Below are 19,087 nucleotides of genomic sequence, written 5' to 3'. Positions count from 1 at the left end.
TGTTAAATATTACAATGAAATTTTTTTTTATTAAGCCCATAATACGCTAAAAACCGAACTTCGCATTTTTTTTTGTCAAAATGACGAAAAGTGGTCACACGTGATAAATCACGTGATATAGAGGTAATATAGTATTGGATGAATTGTAATGGCATGTAATAGAGTTGATTGTAATACTAGATGAGAGTGGTATAGTAGACACCAATGGGTATCTCTCACTATTGAGAACACTATAGAGACCAACCATGCTTCAAGTCAACGAATTATTTTTTTTTTTCAAGTTTTCAATAATTTCAATTGCGTGTCTTTTGTACTTTATCACCACAAAACAATACAGATGAAACGATGATCCAGCTTTGGGTACGATACAAAATTGTTTTGAAGAATAGGAGATTCGTACTGTGATTAATCAACGAGACGCGTATCATTTACTTGATTCATTTTATTTCTAAAACAAGTAAATTAATTGTCAAACAGATTGTCAATTCAACAGACGAAGGTTGTTGATAAATATGATACATGTTACATTTACTATCGAGTAAGCAAGTACAGTAAATAAAATGTAACATGCAGTATGTATTAATGAACAAACATGAACCCCCCCTTTTTTCTTATAGATTGTTCTCAGATTCGAATTTTCTTATAATGGGATGGCGGGGGACTTAGGTGGTGGTGGTGGTGGTGTTGTACAGTAAAATCCCTCGGACCAAATTTAATTATTCAGGCGACTGCCGCGGTCCTGCTCCCTCCAAAGAAAATTTTTACACGAAAGGGATAGAAGAGAAAGTTAGTTGGTCTATGCTGTCACAAATGCATTGGTCTGACTTGACCAACGTTTAAAGGGGTGACCGATCTTTCGCTGAAAGGGCTGAAATCTTAATTGAAACATTAATAACGCACCAAATAGGATTATTAATTACACAAGAGACGAGTTAATCTGAATTAGACCAAGAACAATAAACCATCTAATTTTTTATTTGTTTTAATTAGGATCTACTCAAAAGTTTTACATCTACTGTACATCTCATCTTAAAATTTTTAAATTAAATTTCGATCGTGATGAAATTATGACAAAGTACACAACATTAATTATTGTTTAATTTACCTCCTTGACTATCCATTATCTATATTATGTCTTGTAATAATATATGGGATGAGTATTGAGCACATGACATTAACACTGATTGGTGTGTGGGTGTGTTGGTACCTGAAATTCAAACTACACAAAAACGAACAAAATACTTTTCATTCAAACAAATTGGAACTCAACCAGCCAATCAACTCTAGATATCCTTTTGTGCAAATAGGGGAAAGGAAGAAGAAGAGGAAATAGAATGAATGAAAAAGGGTTTAGACTAATGTGAAACAAGAGTAAACAACTGAACCAGAAAGAAAGAAAAAAAAGACGCGTTCAAAAGCAAATTGAATTACTCTCTGCATGTTTATGTTTTATTTTATAATTTTTATTTTTATCATCTCTTGCTTTTGCAGTATTATTCTTCTTATTCTTCCTAATCTACTTATTCTTATTCCTCTTCTCCCATCTGTGTGTATGGCTGTTGTGCATGGAATTGCATTACACAATAATAAACAAATATAGACTAGAGCAAGAAAGAAAGAAAGAAAGAAAGAACAACCGGAATATTTATTTGAAACATGTAAACAATGGAAGTATTCCCTCACCCACCTATCCCTGAAATGATGTATCACAAGGAAATGTTTAACTTTACTCTGGATCCCTCTTGTAATGGTTGGTAGCATAGTGTGATGATAACCAACAACATTAAGTTTATACAACAACAACAACTCATGGTGTAATTGTGTGTGTATAAGTGTTTGAGCTACGTATTGAAAGTTTATGTACCTCATATTGTACATATGCAGAAGTCTTTATTTTTCATTCACCATTTTCAACCATTGTTATTGTTTCCTTCCTTCCTCTTGTGTTGTTGTGCTAAAATATCAAATTGTATCACCGTACACGACCACACTATTTTTTTTTCCCCTTTTTTTTTTTAAGAAAACAAAAAAATTTCTGAAATTCATATCAAAAACATTTTGACCAGAATTATAAACAACTTTATTACCATTAACATTTCCATTACTATTAGCATCACCAACTACCTATCCGACTAGACTTACAACTAACATTATACTACTCAGATGGAAAGAAAAGTATCATCCACGTCAGACTATTCACACACCTCGTCTGTGGTTATACAACCGCATTTGAATGGTTTAGGTAAACGAGTTATTGAAGATATGATGTCAACTAATAATAATAGCAACAACAACAACTATCACCAGGATTCCACTTTTAATACTCAAGAATTATATGAGGAACGACAAAAGAACTCAAATAGATTTATGGTTTCTACATTTGATAACAATTATAACGATCATAATTTAAAATATCATCAACAAAAACTCAGCCATTCTACAAATCTAGATGATAAGCCACTCCCTTTATCACCCCCTTCCAAGGATACTCAACACAGACAGCAACAGGCAGAAGAAGATTTAGTCTCAGATGATGAATTTAATGAAACTATAGACTTGGAAAAATCAATTAGTGGCATTATTGATGTGGATCTAGATGATCAATATGAAGAACAGTTGGAAGATGATTCATTTGATGATGGTTCTCATAACCATAGTCATAGCCAAAATAATTCTTATCCACAAGACGAAGATGAAGAGTTGATGAATTATCTAGATAACGATTATGAACCTGCTTCGCCTCCTCGTTCGCCTCCAAGAGATTTAGATACTGATAAATTGTATGGTTTATATGAATTTTCTGGTCCTGATCCTTCTCATTGTTCGTTGCAGGTTGATGAACCTGTTTATTTAATCAACGATCAAGATAGTTATTGGTGGCTAATTAAGAAATTATCAAAACATGAGAAAATGGAACGTTTTAAACGTATTGATATGAATCATTTGGATGTGGAGTCTGATGATGAAGATGGCAAAGTTGGATTTGTTCCAGCTGAATGTTTGGAGACCTATGGAGAACGTTTAGCAAGATTGAATTGTTTTAAAAATGAAGAATTGGAAAAAGTCTGTGCTCCTCTTGCTCGTGAAGAATCAGCCGTGAGTTTAAATAAGAAATCAGGATCAAATTCAAGCTCCACTAATAATGTAGCTAAAAAATCTGTCACGTTTGAAAATTTGGGTGATATAATTGATGAATATTCTGATGAAGAACCAAAAGATGATCATGATAATATTCGTCAGAATCTACAATTTTATAATGATCTAGGTGCAATTAAACCTTTGAACACTTCAAACCAACAAGATCAACAACCAGAAGTTTTAAGTGATGTTTATCCAGTTGATGCTCCTTTAGTTGTACCCAAGAATAATAACTCCAAAAACGTTCTTGATAAATCTGCATATTCCACTACAATCACTCCTACATTACAATCATCAAATATGTTTGAAGATTTATTTGTTAAACCAAAACAACAAAATAAAAATAAAGAATATGATGATGTTTCTATTGGATCATTTTCTCCTGATACTCCAGTTAAAGGCAAATCACCATTGAGAACAGAAATTGGTGATGCTTTAGACGACGATGAAGAAGATGACCAAGTGGCTAGAAATAATAGTTTATCAAGTTTAAGACGATCAGTTATCCTTGACAGACTAACCCAAGTTACTTCTGATATACAAGAACAACTACGATTAGATGATGATGATGATGATGATGATGATGATGATGATGATGAGGAGGAGGAAGAGGAAGAGGAAGACCTTAATGAAGAAGTGACGCCACTACAGAGCACAAAATCGATTATTCATAACACTTCGATTGATGATGATGTCGGTGTGGAGGAAGAAGAAGAAGAAGAAGAAGTTAAAGGATTTTCATTTAATGATAGTACTGATTCACATTCTCATTTTAGTAATCATAGTTTAAATGATTCACATTCACAACATTCAAGAGGTAGTCGCGAATTGGAAGAATTGAGCCAAGAACAAGGTAGTAGAATTGCTACTCCAGAGAAAGTTAGTCGTACTGCTACACCTGAACAACTTGACCAATCACTATATTCAAATCAATCAGAGCAATCATTTACTACCAACAATTCTCAACGTTCTTCTAGTAATACCATCACCAACACACCAATTCAAGTGAAACGTACCAGAACCCCAGATTTTGTCAATCGTACTCCAAGTCAAGAACGTGTCAAGAATACGCCAGTTCAAGTGAAACGTACACCAACACCAGAGCACATCAATCGTACCCCAAGTCAAGAGAGAGTTAGAAATACTCCAATACAGGTTAAACGCACACCAACACCAGAACATGTTAAACGTACCCCAAGTCAAGATTGTACAAGAAGTACACCACTTCAAACCACTCAAACACCAAGAGAAGAGATTCAAATGACACCAACTCATAAATTACTCTATCAACAAGGTAATAACATGTCACCTACACTTCAAAAATTATTGCACACACCTTCATTTAATCAACCACCAGTAAGTCAAATTCCAACGCCAAATTCCTTACGTTCTCCACCAAATCAATCATATTCAGTTTCTGAATTGTCTTATAATCACTTGCCTAGAAACATTAGTGGAGTTGAAATGGAAGATGAAGAAGAAGAAGATGGAGAAGAAGAACAGAGCAGTTCTGAAGAAAACAATCATGACGATAGTATTACACCATTAACAAGTATGAATTCTTTAACACCTATTGATGAAAGAAGAAAACTGAAACCTGTTCATGAAATGTTTATGCCAATTCTTGGGAAATTTGATGAACTTGCTGAAAAATTGGCTGAATTAGATGATATTCTTAAATAGGTTTATACATGATAAATATGCGTCCGTTTCTTTACGTATATATAAACATACATATAATAGATAATGGTTATCCCGTTGCTGATTTCTAACCATTAAAGTAAGTTTATATGTGTTCGCCCTGCTCTAGGTCGATTGTCGACCCAACTAGCCGAGTCGTGCATTGCCCATCTTTACTTTACTTTTTCAACAACTCATCATCATCATCACTGAAAAAAAAAAAAAAAAAAAAAAAAAATTAATTAAAAAAATTTAAACATCAGCAACACAAGATCAACTCAACTACAATAGTAGGTTTTAATTTTCAATATTAAGAATATCAGCATTGTTTCCACTATAATATCAGCGTGTCAAGATGTCATGGACAGCAGATCCACAAGCATTAGAACAATTGAAACATATTTTTAAAGGTACCTTATCGAGTAATAATGAAGAAAGAAGATTGGCTAATGAAGCATTAATTGAAGCTAAACAGCAACCAGAAATTGAGAATTATTTATTTGATTTATTAATTAGTGAAGATAATAATACTACCAATGGTTCAAATACTGGTAATGGTATTATTTCTACCCGATCTGATGTTCGTGCTGCAGCAGGGATCAATTTAAAGAACAATATCTTGAAAAATCGTACTTTAGATCGTACTTATTTAATGAATAATATCATGAAAGGTTTAATGTCTTCTGAATCATTAGTTAGAAATATTACTGGGAATGTCATTACTTCAATGTTTTCAATTTATGGATTAGATCATTGGTCTTCAGCTTTAAGTGATTTATTAAATATAATTCAACAACCTCCAATTAATGGGAAGTATATTTATCAAGAAGCTGCTATGAGTGCATTAAGTAAGATTTGTGAAGATTCATATTTGGAATTAGATCGTGATTTTAATAATGAAAGACCATTGAATTTCTTGATGAATGAATTTTTAAAATTAATTGAACAACATCCAAGTTTCAAAATAAAATCAGGTTCAATCCATTGTATAAATCAATTTATTCCTTTGAATACTCAAAGTTTTTTGGTAGTATTGGATAATTATTTAAGTAGTATTTTCAATTTGGCTGGAAATGATAATGGTCAACAAAATGATGAAATTAGAAAGAATATCTGTACTTCATTTTTATTAATTGTTGAAACTAGACCTGATAAATTATTACCTCATTTAGATGGGGTTATTAATTATTGTTTACATTTAATGCAACAAGACACAAGTGCTGAAGTTTCTTTAGAAGCTTGTGAATTCATGTTGGCTTTAGCTACTAATAATAAAGAATTGAATGCTTTCAATCCTGAGAAATTGAAATTGATTTTACCTATTTTATTGGATAAAATGGCTTATTCAGAAGAAGAGATTTTCCTTATTGAAATTGCCGATTCAAAAGATGATGCTCACGTGGTTGATAAAGATGAAGATATTAAACCAACTAATGCAAAGTCAAAGGATACAAGAAATGGTAACCTAAGTAATGGAAATAATAATAACAACAATAATAATACTACCAATCAACAATTAGAACCTGATTCAGATTCAGATGATGACGACGAAGATGACGATGGAGAATTACAACATTGGAGTTTAAGAAAATGTGCTGCTGCTACATTAGATGTTTTAAGTGAATCATTACCTGGTGATGTTTTAATGGTTACATTGCCAATATTACAAGAAAAGATTGTTTCTCCCCATTGGCCGATTCGTGAAGCAGCTATATTAGCATTTGGTGCTATGAGTGCAAGTTGTATTGAATTAGCTAGTGATAAATTACCTTCTTTAGTTCCATTTTTAGTTGATAGATTACAAGATACCGAACCAAGAGTTCGTCAAATTACATGTTGGACATTATCAAGGTATTCAACTTGGGTAAGCGATGAAGCTCATGAAGGTGGGGAATATGCCAATTATTTCCAACCTACTTTCCAATCAATTGTTACATGTGCATTAGATTCTAAAAAAATTGTCCAAGAAGCTGCATGTTCAGCATTATCTTCATTTATCGAAGAAAGTGATTCTTCATTAATTGAATTTTATTTATTACCATTATTGGAACATTTCTCCAAATGTTTCCAAGTTTATCAACGTAAGAATATAATCATCTTGTATGATTGTGTTCAAACATTTGTTGAAAAAATGGGATATGAAAATTTATCAAAAAATCCAGAATATGCTAATATTTTATTACCTCCATTGTTAACTAAATGGCAAGAATTAGATGATGAAGATACTGCCCTTTGGCCATTATTAGAATGTATGGCATCAATTGCATCTTCATTAAGAGAAATATTTGCTCCATATGCTGTCCCAGTTTATGATCGTGCCCTTAAAATCTTATCAAACTGCATATTATTAGATCAAGAATGTCAAACGGATCCAGGTATTGATCCACCAGAAAAGGATTTCATGGTCACTTCATTAGATTTAGTTGATGGATTAATTCAAGGATTTGAATATCATTCAGTTGATTTAATTAATCAGAATAAAAAATCCAATTTAATTGAATTATTATTGATTTGTTTTGAAGATTATAATGGTGATGTTAGACAATCTGCTTATGCATTATTGGGAGATTTAGCCATATTTGCCATTGATTTATTGAAACCATATTTAAGACAAATATTCATTAGTATTGGCAATGAAATTAATAATAGAACTTATGAAACTTACCCAATTTATAATAATGCCATTTGGTCATTAGGAGAAATGTCAATTCGATTATCAAAAGAGGAAATTCAAGAATATATTAGTAATTTCCTTGATTTATTAATTCCTGTTATTAATAGTTATGATATTCAATCTACAGTTATTGAAAATGCAGCTATTTGTTTAGGTAGAATGGGAATTAATACACCAGATTTAGTATCATCAAGAATAATTGAATTTATTCAATCATGGTGTTCGAAATTTTTATATTTGATTGATAATAATGAAGAAAAAGAATCAAGTTTTAGAGGTATGATAAATATGATTAATTTGAATCCTGATAATGGATTCGGAGGAATTTCAACTCAACAAGGTAAAAAGAATTTAGCAGGATTTTTAACTTGTATTGGTAATTATCAAGATTGTCCAAATGATTTACAATCAAGTTTTATTGAATTAATTAATAATTATAAGCAATTACTTGGTAATGATTCATGGAATCAAGTGTTAAATTTCATTAGTGATCACGATATTAGAAATCGTTTGAATAGTATATAGATTTTTTTACAACTCCCCCAATATATATATATATATATATGTATATGTATATGTTTTATAACGTATCTTCATTTTGGTATAATATTTCATTGACTAATCCAATAGGTAGATCCCAAACTCCACTGGGTGCAAAATGAATATAATCTAAACACCTCATCTCTTTATCATCATCTCCATCTTGTTCTCCTTCAACTTCATCAGGAAATACGGAATTTTCATCAATTATACATCTAACATCGTTTAATTTCAAAGTCAATATTTCTAAATTATATAAAGCTAACCACCAATAAATGAAAATCATTAAAATCAACGAATATAAAGGAATAGCAATACTCCAATATTTATTAGGATAATAATCGATAAATAATTTATATTTAATTATATCATCATTTAATAATATCCATAATATATAAATAATTAAACAATTACAAGATATTATAAATATTGAAAATCCTTTATATTCTGATTTTTGTCCTTTTGTTATATTACTTACTGTAACATCGGATTCTCTAGCTAATTTATCTTCTGGTTCATTAATAGTTGATGACAAATGCTGCTGCTGCGGAGATGGAGACGAAGGTCGTGAAAAGGATGCTGATAGTTTGTTAAGATAAAATGACATGTCCTTCAGTTGGTTAGTTGGTTCTGGTGGTGGTGGATTGTGGGTTGGAAACTTTTTTTTGTTTGGTGATGATTTTATTTTTTAACTTACGTGTTAGTATGGTGATATGATAATAGACAATGTAGAGCTGCTACAACAAAGTCTACATAAAGAATGAGGTAATATTAATGAAGAGATAGTGACAAATGATGATGATGATGATGATATATATCCACTTATAGGTCTACAAATTAAATAATATTCTTAGAAGTATAGTAAATCTTGTGGATTGAGTGATTTATTTATTGATTGACTGCTATATAATTTAGAATGATTTGTTTAATATTCATAGATAACCAAAAAAATTATTCATTGATAGATATTAATACCCATTTAAACCAATTGTTTTCTTGAACCTCTAAAGAATAATTGAACAATGGTAATTTGTAAGAAAGCCATACCAACCATTAATAAAACTTCAAAGATTGAGAAATAATAGATTCTTGATTCAGTAGATTGAACAGTTGCTTGGTTTCTATTATTTCTGGTTTTGTAATATTGTAAAGCTTTATATAAGCCATCTAATTGATCTTCAATTTTATCAACAGTTTTTCTCATATTTTCAAACATAAGTCGAAGATTTACCACTTGGTTGATTAGGTAAATTAGCTTTAAATTTACTATCACCATTTTGTTCATTATCATTTTCAAATTTGATTTCAAAATCAACAATTTTTTCAGCAAATGTAGACATTGTATTTGAGAAACAAAATTCATATTCTCCAGTATAATCAGCAGTAAATACAAAATCTCCTTGTCTTTGTTTGGTATCTTCCATAACTTTATTTCCATTTGGATCAGTTATAACATAATCAACATCAAATGATCCTCCACTTTGAACAGCAAAATAGAAACTAATTGGAATTTTTGGCTTTTCAGTAAATACATAAAAACATGATTTTTCATTGGCTCCTAATATAAATGTGAAAGCTGAACCTGCTATCAATTGAGTTAATCCCAAAATACAAATAATAAATGAGAACATCTTATTGAATATAGATAACAATAGTGTAATGATCCGTTGGGTAGTATATCGAATAACAACAACACAATAACAAGGAGTAGAGAAATGAAAAAGTTGGTGGAAATTTTTTTTTTTTTTTTGATTTCGTTCAAGCAAACAAAAAAAAAAATTTTAAGACGCGGTGGTCAAAAATAAATTGTTCTTAGTCGTGTACACAGTGAGAACTCCTATTGAACACGTGACTAAGTAAGGGTAGGGTCCCATGTCAAAGTATGTAAATAATATTATATCGTCGTAAGTCTTGATGGTTGTATTGTTGAAATAATTATAAATAATATATACATGAATGGAATATTTACACACACAGACAACAGATTACATTCTTTATTTTTTTTTACTGTTCAGGGTGAAGATAAATCATCTTACCAGAAGCATCAAAACCAATAGCCCTATCTTTCTTTCTATCTCTTCTAGAAGCACCATAACGATGACCAAATGTACCCGCTGTTTTTTCAACAAATTTAAATGTGGATCTATCACCTTCTCTCTTCTTACCATACAAAACATCAACCTTCTTATCTTCAGTTTGTTGCTCGTCAGTTTCTTCAACATTAAATTCAGTCAATTTCTTTAATGTTGTTTCGGCTGGTTCCAATTGTAAAATCTTAGCAGCATCAACTGGACCAAATGGTTCAGATTCTTCAATAGTCAAGAATCTATCATGCAAAGTTTTGTAAGGAGTTGGAATTTCTGTTAAATTATCAGCACCATAACCACCTTTAAATACTGGAAACATACGTTTCATAATTGTAGAAAATCTCTTTAAATCTTCAGCAACTTGTTCCTGTAATAGAATATATTGTTAGTAATGCTAATTCAAGTTCAAATAAATCATTAATTTGTTATTTTTATTCAGGGCATAAAAGTCTAACCATGTAAGTTGTCTTAAAGACTAATCGAAAAATAATAATGGCAATTTCATCATTCTAATAACAAATCAAACAATTACTGTTAATACATACTTTTGGTTCGAATTTCAGTTCAATTTCTTTTAATTTCAAGATGGCTTCAATTCTTAAAAGATTAATACCATATTTATGAGCAATTTCTTGAGGATGCATACCTTTAATAGTTGCATCTTCTACTATTTTATCCTTCATTTGATCAGATATCAATTGTGCAGTTTTAGTGTAGGTATTATTTGGAAATGGATGTACTGAAGGATTTCTTTCTCTATTATTGAAATTTTTTCCTGGTCTCTTAGTTTTAAATTGATCACCAACCAATGGTTTACCATCATTAACAACATATCTTGGTCTGTTATCTTGTGGAGGATAATAATATTTATTGTATTTATGTTCACCTTTGATGTTTTTTGGACCAAAAAACTCTTTGGCCTCCTTCAACAACATATCTTTATCCATTGTTGCTCTTCTGCTTATTTTTAAACATGGCATACTAGAAGAAAGCAGTCTAGACTGCAGTATAACCAAGGATGATTTCCTTACCACCACCATACTTTGTTTGTTAGAGATCATGGTAGTTTGATAATTAGTTGTTGGTGATGGGACTCAACTTTTTTTTCTCACTGACAAATGAAAATTTTTTCCTGTTGGTTGTCTGGGTGGTTTGTCTCGCAAAATTTTATATTTTTACAACCAACCGAAGAGAAGCAAAAAAAAAAAGAGAATGTCGGTTGACGACATTACAAGAGAATGTCGCAGAACTGCATACAATCGTGAGGGCAATGGAAAGTTTGGTTTCTCTCTTTTTTTTTCTCTCTCCTTCTTCTTCTTACCAACCAATTTTTGTTTTGTTTTGATTTTTTTTTTGGTGATTTCAGACAACCAAACGGAGACCCAACTTGAAGACACAGTAATAGCAAACCGCGTGCATTTATTATTTATTAGATACTGGGAGAGGGACATAATTACATGTTGCAAGAAGTCATATCAACAATAAAACCACAGGATCAACCGCAAATGATGGTGCAAAATAATCCACAACATCTTCAAGGATTAAACGCGTCTAGTGTATCAAATCTGGGTATCAGTCAACTCAAAAGAAAACAATCAAGCGAAACTGATGATCCCTTTAAAGATAGATCCTACAAGATTAGAAAAGATGCCAATGCTACTACTACTACTAATAATAATATGTTCAATCTTAATTCTGGTAATTCATTTATTCGAAACTCAAATTTAATTAAATCCTATAAACATACACGAGACGAAAATCTACAAAATTCCACATATGGCCAAACAACTTCAACAGAAGAAGTGGGTACTAATACAACCACTAGTACCACCAACATTACAACAAAGAATAATGATATTCCAACTCAACAACCTCGCAAGTCAAGCAAGCAAGAAGATGTAATAGACACGGGTAATGATAATGGCGGTGAAGAAGAAGAGGAAGAAGAGGATGAAGTAACGTTGGAAGTATTGGAAGATATGCAGAAATTAGAATCTAATTTCCCTATATTAGCTACTGATTATAGATTAATCGACAAAATCGGAGAAGGTACATTTTCAACTGTATACAAAGCTGAAGCTCTTGGCGGCAAAATACGATTAGGTTCAGATATGTGGAAATCACCACCTTTAAAGAAAATGAGAAGTAGCAATGAGAATAGTAGTGATAACCTGGTTAAATCTAAAAAAAAGAATCCTATCGTTGCATTAAAACAAATCTATGTCACATCTTCACCAAATAGAATCTTCAATGAATTGAATCTACTTTATATGTTGACGGGGAATTCACGAGTTGCTCCATTATTAGATGTTTTACGACATCAAGATCAAATTTTAGCTATTCTACCATATTATCATCATTGTGATTTCCGAGAATTTTATCGTGATTTGCCAATTAAAGGGATCAAGAAATATTTATGGGAATTATTCCATGCATTAGATTATGTTCATTCCAAGGGAGTTATTCATCGTGATTTGAAACCAACTAATTTCTTGTATGATCCTTTTAAAGGTAAAGGAGTATTGGTTGATTTTGGATTAGCTGAAAAGGAAAACCCAATCAATATTCTGAGTTCATCATCTACATCTTCCAATTCTACTGCATGTCCATGTTTAAACAGAGAGCCGGTTACAATTAACCGAATTCATACCAAAAGACTCAATATTAAAGGAGCATATCCAAAAAATGATACTCGTCCACCAAGAAGAGCCAATAGAGCCGGTACAAGAGGTTTTAGAGCACCCGAGGTTTTATTCAAATGTACCAATCAAACAACAAAAATAGATATTTGGTCAGCTGGTATCATAGCATTATCAATTTTTCTTCGAAAATTCCCATTATTTAATTCACCAGATGATACTGATGCTATTTTAGAGATGGCGTGGTTATTTGGATATGATAAATTACTCAAGTGTGCAGAATTACATGGATGTGGATTGGAAATTTGTGTGCCTGAAATCTATAGAAGCAATGAGAGTTTAATTAAAATTGCATATGATTTTTTGAAAGAAGAAGATGATAATGGATGTTTCCCACCTGATAGTGTTGTTTATGATACATTGGACTTGTTTAATGAACGTGGAGATAAGTTTGTTAAACCTATTTATACTATAAGAGAAGGAATTTCAGAAAGTGAAAAACGAAAAATCAATGATGAATTTCGTAAAAAACATGATAATTATAAAGATCATAAATATTTAATTGATTTATTACACCATTGTTTTAGAATGAATCCTCAAAAACGTTTAAGTGCTGGAGAACTATTGGAATTACCGTTCTTCCATGAGATTTTGCAAATTGATGAAGAAACTAAATTTGATTTTGATGATGACGATGATGAAATTGTATTGTCTAAATAGAATTACTAATAAATAAACGAGGAAGTATTTTTTACTGGTGAGATGATGCCTACTAATTCTATCACACACGTAACTATATTAATAAATAAACCACAATATAAAAACGTACCATTTAAATGTTAAATATAAATAACTGTATAAAGAAAAACCCAATACACAAAGAACTGAAATATAGTAAAACAAGAATAATACAAAAATTATAATATGTATAGAACATATTCTTAACTATCATAAATATCATAATTATAGTCATCATAACTTTCATAATCATAATCACTATCAAACAGGATTCTTCTTGATCTTTTCCTTGGATTAACCATTGTTGTATGAACACCATTTGTTGAAGAACCAGAACTATTATTATTAGTACTACCATTACTTGTAGTGATGGTATTTGTAGTGGTATTATTTAGAATTCTATCAGATGAAGTATCCTTTTTCAACTCCTTAGGCTTCAATGTATCATTAATCATTGATTTATTCCATTTTCTATTCAATTTATTAATCAATTCATTTTGTTCCTGTAATGTTTGCATGATTGGTAAATTTGGAGGAATTAAAGTACTTGGAATATTAGGTGCTGGTACGGATTTTCTAGACATTGAATTAGGTAATAAAGGAGAAAAGAATTTTGAATCTAATAATTCACTTGATATTATTGGTGGTGATAATGGAGGAAGTGGAGATAATGGATTATTTGATGTTGACGATAATGGAGATGTTGATGAAGATATAGCAGATAAACTTGAACTTAGACCATTATTATTGGTATTGTTGATATTATTTGAAACACTGTTGTAAAATTCAAGTTGTAAGTCCTTTGAAATGGCTAATTTTCGTTTAATATACATTGATTGCTGCATTAAATTTGCAGTTTTCAGTTTTTTCAAATGTTTATCTGCGTTACCACCGGTACTGGTACTACTACTGCTGCTGTTACCACTACCATTGCCTGTTGTCAACGAGTTAGGAGATGATATAGGATCATTTAATTTTGATGAAGATGAAGTAGGACTTCCACTTAAACTATGAGGTAAAGTAGTCATTAAAGTAGGAGAAGTTGGAGGTTGATGTGTATGATGAAGATTGTTAATTGAATCATCAAATTTAAATTTAAAATCTCTTTTCAAATACCCGTCTTTGCTATTAGATCTTCTTTTAAATCTATTTGAAGGTTTAATAATTGTTCTTGAAGGAGTGGAGGAATCAAATTCAGAATCATCATCAGATATAATTGCACTTGAATTCACAACTCCTCCAATAATACCATTAACCTGTTTTGAATGAATATGAGTAAAACCATGGGTTGCTGAATGCCCTGATAATGACACTAGACTAGTTGTACTATTATTTCGAGTGTGTGATCGTAGATTATCATCCATGGAGATGATTGAATTTCTAGGGCTTCTATCTAAACTAACAATTGACATACTTCGTAAAGAATTAGGAGTGGCCGTGACGCTATCCTTTTGACTTATAGCATTGGATGTGAGGGGAGGTAATATTGGAGTAGTAGATGTATTCTGTGATGTTGTTGAAATACCAGATGCAGGCATAGGAGTCGGAGTCGGAGTAGGAGCTGATGGAATAGGAGGAGGAGGTAGTGGTGATGCAGAATCTAAATTTGAAGTAGTGGTATTAGTGCTTGCCATAGTTTCCATTGCGGTTCCTGATGAAACTGACGCAGAAGGTGCAGTGGTAGTATTATTATTACTAGTAGTAGTGGTGGTGATAGATGTAGCAGTATGCTCTGTTGGAATGGGATGTGATGTTGTTGATAAAGGGGGAAGATTAGGGGGATGGTGAGGCTGAGAAGGTAGATGATTAGATGGGACTGGGGTGGATGGGTGGCTTAACCCACTACTTGCCCCACTATTGTTAAGACAGGGAGTCATTGAATGATTTGAAGAAAGGGAATTCACAGAAGAAGAACGTTGTCTTGTAAATGTGAATGACATATTCGTTGTTGTCTCTGTTGTGATTATTCCTCTTGTATATATATGTGTGTGTGTGTATAATTTTTTTTTTCTTCTGTTTTTCTGTGACAGGTTTTGAATGAATTGCTCGATGAATTTTTGTTTGCAGGGATTTTTATTTTTGAGCCCAAAAGATGGGAAAAAAAACCCTTTTGATCGGCCCAGATAGCTGGCAGTATGATTTGATAATTAGTTGTACTGATGAATCTGATTAGTTGTTATTGATGATAGTGATGAATAGTCACGCGGATAGAATTGTCTTGTGATGTATGTAATAGGAGTTACCCTTTTGTGATAGTCATTCCATCTTGTTCATCATCATCATCACGTCTTTCTTGTCATCAAGATTGTGTGAGATTCTTTTTATTTTTTATATTTTATTTTTTTGTATTTATTTACGAGGCACGTGAATAACAAACACGTGATATTTCTAATAATCTTATTGTTTTTTATTTTCCAGGAAACTACTACAGTACATAATATCCTATTGACTAATTGGACAGTTTCTTAAGTATTCAGCTTTGTTTTTCAAAATTCTAACAGATTTACAGAAGATTTCATCAGGAGTCATAGCACCAGTACTTTCAACATTAAATATAAAATGATCTCTTTGTCTACCCAATTTAACTTTACCATCAAATTCAGGATGTCTTAAAACTTCACGAGAAACAGTATCTTTTCTAGCATCAGCAACATAAGCTTCACCAGTTTTGGAGTCAATACCAATAACACCAGGTGGGAAACATTTTTGGAATTTTTCTGCCAATTTACCAGTAATTGGTTCTTTTATATCAATAACTGGTAATAATCTATAAGATGCAGTAGCAACTGGGGAAAATTTAGCATGATCTGATCCAATACCTAAGATACAATGAGCTCTTAATGAAATTTCTTGACCTGGTCTTAACTTAGCGATTAAAATATTTGGATCACAAGGTACTACAGGAGTATCCCTGAATTTTTCTGCTTGAGTACCATGAGGTTCAAATTTTAAATCCTTAGCATAAACATTTGAATTTTTATACAATACATTTGGATCGGTTGCATCCTTTGGAGCATTTGGATTTTTGGTACAAGTGACATCTAATGACAAGACAATAGTGTTATCTTCAGTGAATCTATCATTAACATCAACTGATTCATCAACCCAAGACAATTTATCTGGACTAATATTCCATGGAATTAACCCAATTCTTTGTGCTAACACTTCATCTTGAATAACTGAAGTATTCATAAACATATATACAGTTTCAACGGCAACTGAAGGAACTTCAGCAATCATAATACGACGAAAAGCATTGGATATAGATGTATCTATATGGATCAAATCAAATGTACCGGTTCTTTCTCCCATATTGGTTATTTTAATTTCAAATTTATTCTTGAATTTTTCAATATCCCATGCATAATCTCCATTTTGTTGATGACCTGGGAAATCAGTGGAGGTGGTATTTGTAACTCTATTATATTCTATTCCAACAATGTTATTATCTGACATTTTGGTACTATTTTCTTTTTGAAGGGGTGGTAATTGTTTGTTAATTGAATAGGTTTTTTTTGTTAAAACTTTTTTTTTTCATTTCAGCTTATAAATCTCATCTCTTTTCCGTCTCTCAATTAGAAACATTGGTGTGCGTGCATTTACCGAAAATATGAAAAAAGTATATAAACTCAAACAGAAATTTTTTTTAAACTAACAGGAAAATGCAAATGAAAATTTTGACAACTACCCAGGATTTGACAAAGTCGGTCAACTAATTGATAAATGGTGATGTATCATGTCTAGTATTGATTGTATGGTCTGACATTACTTTACTAACATTCAGTTAATATCATCTAGCAATCTTGATTCTGGTCTCATATTTGTTTTTATTTGACCTATGTTGGAGATGTTGAAATCATGGGAAGAATAAACAAATAGAAGACTTCTAGTTTCATGAGTTTATTTATACATCATTTTAAATATATATATTACCTATAATAATTTTGTGTTTATTAATTAAAACCATTCTATTCAAACCAATGTAGGAAATCTCTCTTTTATGATTTCATACAAATAATCTTGGATTTGGAAATGCTCCAGGCATTTGAGTACTTTCATTATTCAAATTAATAGGTTGTAAACTTATTTTATAATTCATTACTTTTTTAATATTTCCCAATAAATCTATAGTTAATAATTCGACATTCCCGTTATATCCATCTCCTTCATCATAAATTCTCTCATCTTCATCAACCTCGTCATTACCATTCTCTTCATTGACTTGTTTAATTTCAAAAACATCCTTTTCATTCACAACTCCAAATAAATTATGAAAAATTAATTGTGTTAGAAATACTAAAATATCCAATAATATAACTTCAAATCTATTGAATGGTATTCTATCACCAATAAATTGTATGGTTATCCCACCATATAAATACCCTTTATCATTAGAATAACTTGAACCAACTCCAAATATTAAATGCCAAAATATACAAAATAAATTCCCAATAATAACTCCGCGTAATGATACTTTAGTTAATGATTTTTTATAATCTTCAGGAATATTAGTTATTCTAGATATGATTTTTGGATCAATATTTAATATAGATAAATGAACAGTTGCTCTAATTAATAACTTCAAAAATGATAAATCACGAAGATAAATTAATACAATCAAGAATATCTCTAGAAATTGAATTGATTCTTTAAGATCACTTAAAAAGAATCGTTTTCGTTTTATTAATATTGAGTTATTATTTTGTACTGTTTGTTGGGGTGTTGGGACTTTCTGTCTTTGGAAATCTAGGAGTTCAATTGGTATATTCCCCCTCTCTGTCATAATAGATTATATTGTGCTTAGTAGGGTTAATCAGTTATGGTGATTCTGGTATCTAAATCCAAGTTGATGTTTGTTGGCTCGTTGGTTGTCTGGTTGGCATTTGATTCTTTATTATTTTTTTTTTTTTTGGCGGTGAATTTTTGGGTTGTTGTGGTGGTTGTCTGGAGAGAGAACAAATTATTGGATCTGTGATCTCACCCCTAGCAGTATTCTGGAACCAGTCTGGTGCGAAATCTACGTCGATCCATAATACACCAACTATCATCATATCGATATCCATATATTTTACATAATGATTATAAAATTTCATTCATAAACTCACTAAGTGATTTAGAGACAAGCTCTACAATATGGTCAATATCTTCAGAGGTTATAGTAAAACTTGGAGCGATAATTATATGATCACCAATGACACCATCAATAGTACCTTTACCAGGATAAACAACAACACCATTAGCCATACACACCTCAGCTATTCTTCTAGATAAATTCAACTCGGGATCAAATGGTTTGTTATTCTCTTGCTGTCTACCAAATTCAATACCCCAGAACAACCCTCTTCCTCGAATATCTACAACTATTGGAATCACACCTACTTTTGCAAGCAATTGTTCACCTAAATATTCTCCCATTTTCTTGACATTATCCAAAAGATTATCCCTCTTAATAATTTGTTGAACAGCATAACCAGCTGCACATGAAAGGGCAAAACTTTGATATGAAAGACCACAATTAAACATGCTTGAGCCATTAGATAACCCACAAAATAAGTTTTTTACTAACCATAACGCAAGACAACGGAGGTGGG

At 31.4% G+C, this 19,087-nt stretch overlaps 13 protein-coding genes across 13 annotated transcripts; 3 read left to right on the top strand and 10 right to left on the bottom strand. All coding sequences in view use genetic code 12, as the record gives it.

Annotated features, from left to right (window-relative positions):
- Window positions 1–1,449: 1,449 nt before the first annotated feature.
- CTRG_01483 (uncharacterized protein) lies at window positions 1,450–1,878 on the bottom strand (the record flags this gene model as incomplete). Its single annotated transcript, XM_002547131.1, has 1 exon — window positions 1,450–1,878. The coding sequence occupies one exon, from the start codon at window positions 1,876–1,878 to the stop codon at window positions 1,450–1,452; it is 429 nt and encodes a 142-aa protein (XP_002547177.1).
- A 285-nt stretch (window positions 1,879–2,163) lies between these two features.
- Window positions 2,164–4,821, top strand: BUD14 (protein phosphatase regulator; the record flags this gene model as incomplete). Its single annotated transcript, XM_002547130.1, has 1 exon — window positions 2,164–4,821. One exon carries the CDS (start codon window positions 2,164–2,166, stop codon window positions 4,819–4,821), a length of 2,658 nt encoding a protein of 885 aa, XP_002547176.1.
- Window positions 4,822–5,173: 352 nt separating this feature from the next.
- CTRG_01481 (uncharacterized protein) lies at window positions 5,174–8,017 on the top strand (the record flags this gene model as incomplete). The annotated part of the gene is made up of 1 exon (XM_002547129.1): window positions 5,174–8,017. The coding sequence occupies one exon, from the start codon at window positions 5,174–5,176 to the stop codon at window positions 8,015–8,017; it is 2,844 nt and encodes a 947-aa protein (XP_002547175.1).
- Window positions 8,018–8,072: 55 nt separating this feature from the next.
- Window positions 8,073–8,639, bottom strand: GPI19 (phosphatidylinositol N-acetylglucosaminyltransferase; the record flags this gene model as incomplete). Its single annotated transcript, XM_002547128.1, has 1 exon — window positions 8,073–8,639. The coding sequence occupies one exon, from the start codon at window positions 8,637–8,639 to the stop codon at window positions 8,073–8,075; it is 567 nt and encodes a 188-aa protein (XP_002547174.1).
- Window positions 8,640–9,011: 372 nt separating this feature from the next.
- Window positions 9,012–9,470, bottom strand: CTRG_01479 (p24 family protein; the record flags this gene model as incomplete). Its single annotated transcript, XM_002547127.1, has 1 exon — window positions 9,012–9,470. The coding sequence occupies one exon, from the start codon at window positions 9,468–9,470 to the stop codon at window positions 9,012–9,014; it is 459 nt and encodes a 152-aa protein (XP_002547173.1).
- On the bottom strand, window positions 9,241–9,663 carry CTRG_01478 (uncharacterized protein; the record flags this gene model as incomplete). The annotated part of the gene is made up of 1 exon (XM_002547126.1): window positions 9,241–9,663. The coding sequence occupies one exon, from the start codon at window positions 9,661–9,663 to the stop codon at window positions 9,241–9,243; it is 423 nt and encodes a 140-aa protein (XP_002547172.1).
- A 373-nt stretch (window positions 9,664–10,036) lies between these two features.
- On the bottom strand, window positions 10,037–10,447 carry CTRG_01477 (mitochondrial 37S ribosomal protein mS45; the record flags this gene model as incomplete). Its single annotated transcript, XM_002547125.1, has 1 exon — window positions 10,037–10,447. The coding sequence occupies one exon, from the start codon at window positions 10,445–10,447 to the stop codon at window positions 10,037–10,039; it is 411 nt and encodes a 136-aa protein (XP_002547171.1).
- A 181-nt stretch (window positions 10,448–10,628) lies between these two features.
- CTRG_01476 (mitochondrial 37S ribosomal protein mS45) lies at window positions 10,629–11,180 on the bottom strand (the record flags this gene model as incomplete). Its single annotated transcript, XM_002547124.1, has 1 exon — window positions 10,629–11,180. The coding sequence occupies one exon, from the start codon at window positions 11,178–11,180 to the stop codon at window positions 10,629–10,631; it is 552 nt and encodes a 183-aa protein (XP_002547170.1).
- A 396-nt stretch (window positions 11,181–11,576) lies between these two features.
- Window positions 11,577–13,478, top strand: CDC7 (serine/threonine protein kinase; the record flags this gene model as incomplete). The annotated part of the gene is made up of 1 exon (XM_002547123.1): window positions 11,577–13,478. One exon carries the CDS (start codon window positions 11,577–11,579, stop codon window positions 13,476–13,478), a length of 1,902 nt encoding a protein of 633 aa, XP_002547169.1.
- Window positions 13,479–13,699: 221 nt separating this feature from the next.
- On the bottom strand, window positions 13,700–15,436 carry CTRG_01474 (uncharacterized protein; the record flags this gene model as incomplete). The annotated part of the gene is made up of 1 exon (XM_002547122.1): window positions 13,700–15,436. One exon carries the CDS (start codon window positions 15,434–15,436, stop codon window positions 13,700–13,702), a length of 1,737 nt encoding a protein of 578 aa, XP_002547168.1.
- A 502-nt stretch (window positions 15,437–15,938) lies between these two features.
- Window positions 15,939–16,952, bottom strand: RPC40 (DNA-directed RNA polymerase core subunit; the record flags this gene model as incomplete). Its single annotated transcript, XM_002547121.1, has 1 exon — window positions 15,939–16,952. One exon carries the CDS (start codon window positions 16,950–16,952, stop codon window positions 15,939–15,941), a length of 1,014 nt encoding a protein of 337 aa, XP_002547167.1.
- Window positions 16,953–17,502: 550 nt separating this feature from the next.
- CTRG_01472 (uncharacterized protein) lies at window positions 17,503–18,279 on the bottom strand (the record flags this gene model as incomplete). Its single annotated transcript, XM_002547120.1, has 1 exon — window positions 17,503–18,279. The coding sequence occupies one exon, from the start codon at window positions 18,277–18,279 to the stop codon at window positions 17,503–17,505; it is 777 nt and encodes a 258-aa protein (XP_002547166.1).
- A 296-nt stretch (window positions 18,280–18,575) lies between these two features.
- Window positions 18,576–19,019, bottom strand: CTRG_01471 (uncharacterized protein; the record flags this gene model as incomplete). The annotated part of the gene is made up of 1 exon (XM_002547119.1): window positions 18,576–19,019. One exon carries the CDS (start codon window positions 19,017–19,019, stop codon window positions 18,576–18,578), a length of 444 nt encoding a protein of 147 aa, XP_002547165.1.
- Window positions 19,020–19,087: the final 68 nt, after the last annotated feature.

This window comes from Candida tropicalis, assembly GCF_000006335.3.
Source record: "Candida tropicalis MYA-3404 genomic scaffold supercont3.2, whole genome shotgun sequence".
NCBI lineage: Eukaryota > Fungi > Ascomycota > Pichiomycetes > Serinales > Debaryomycetaceae > Candida > Candida tropicalis.
The sequence above is the reverse complement of the archived record's forward strand: the minus strand, read 5'-3'. Positions and strand labels throughout refer to the sequence as shown.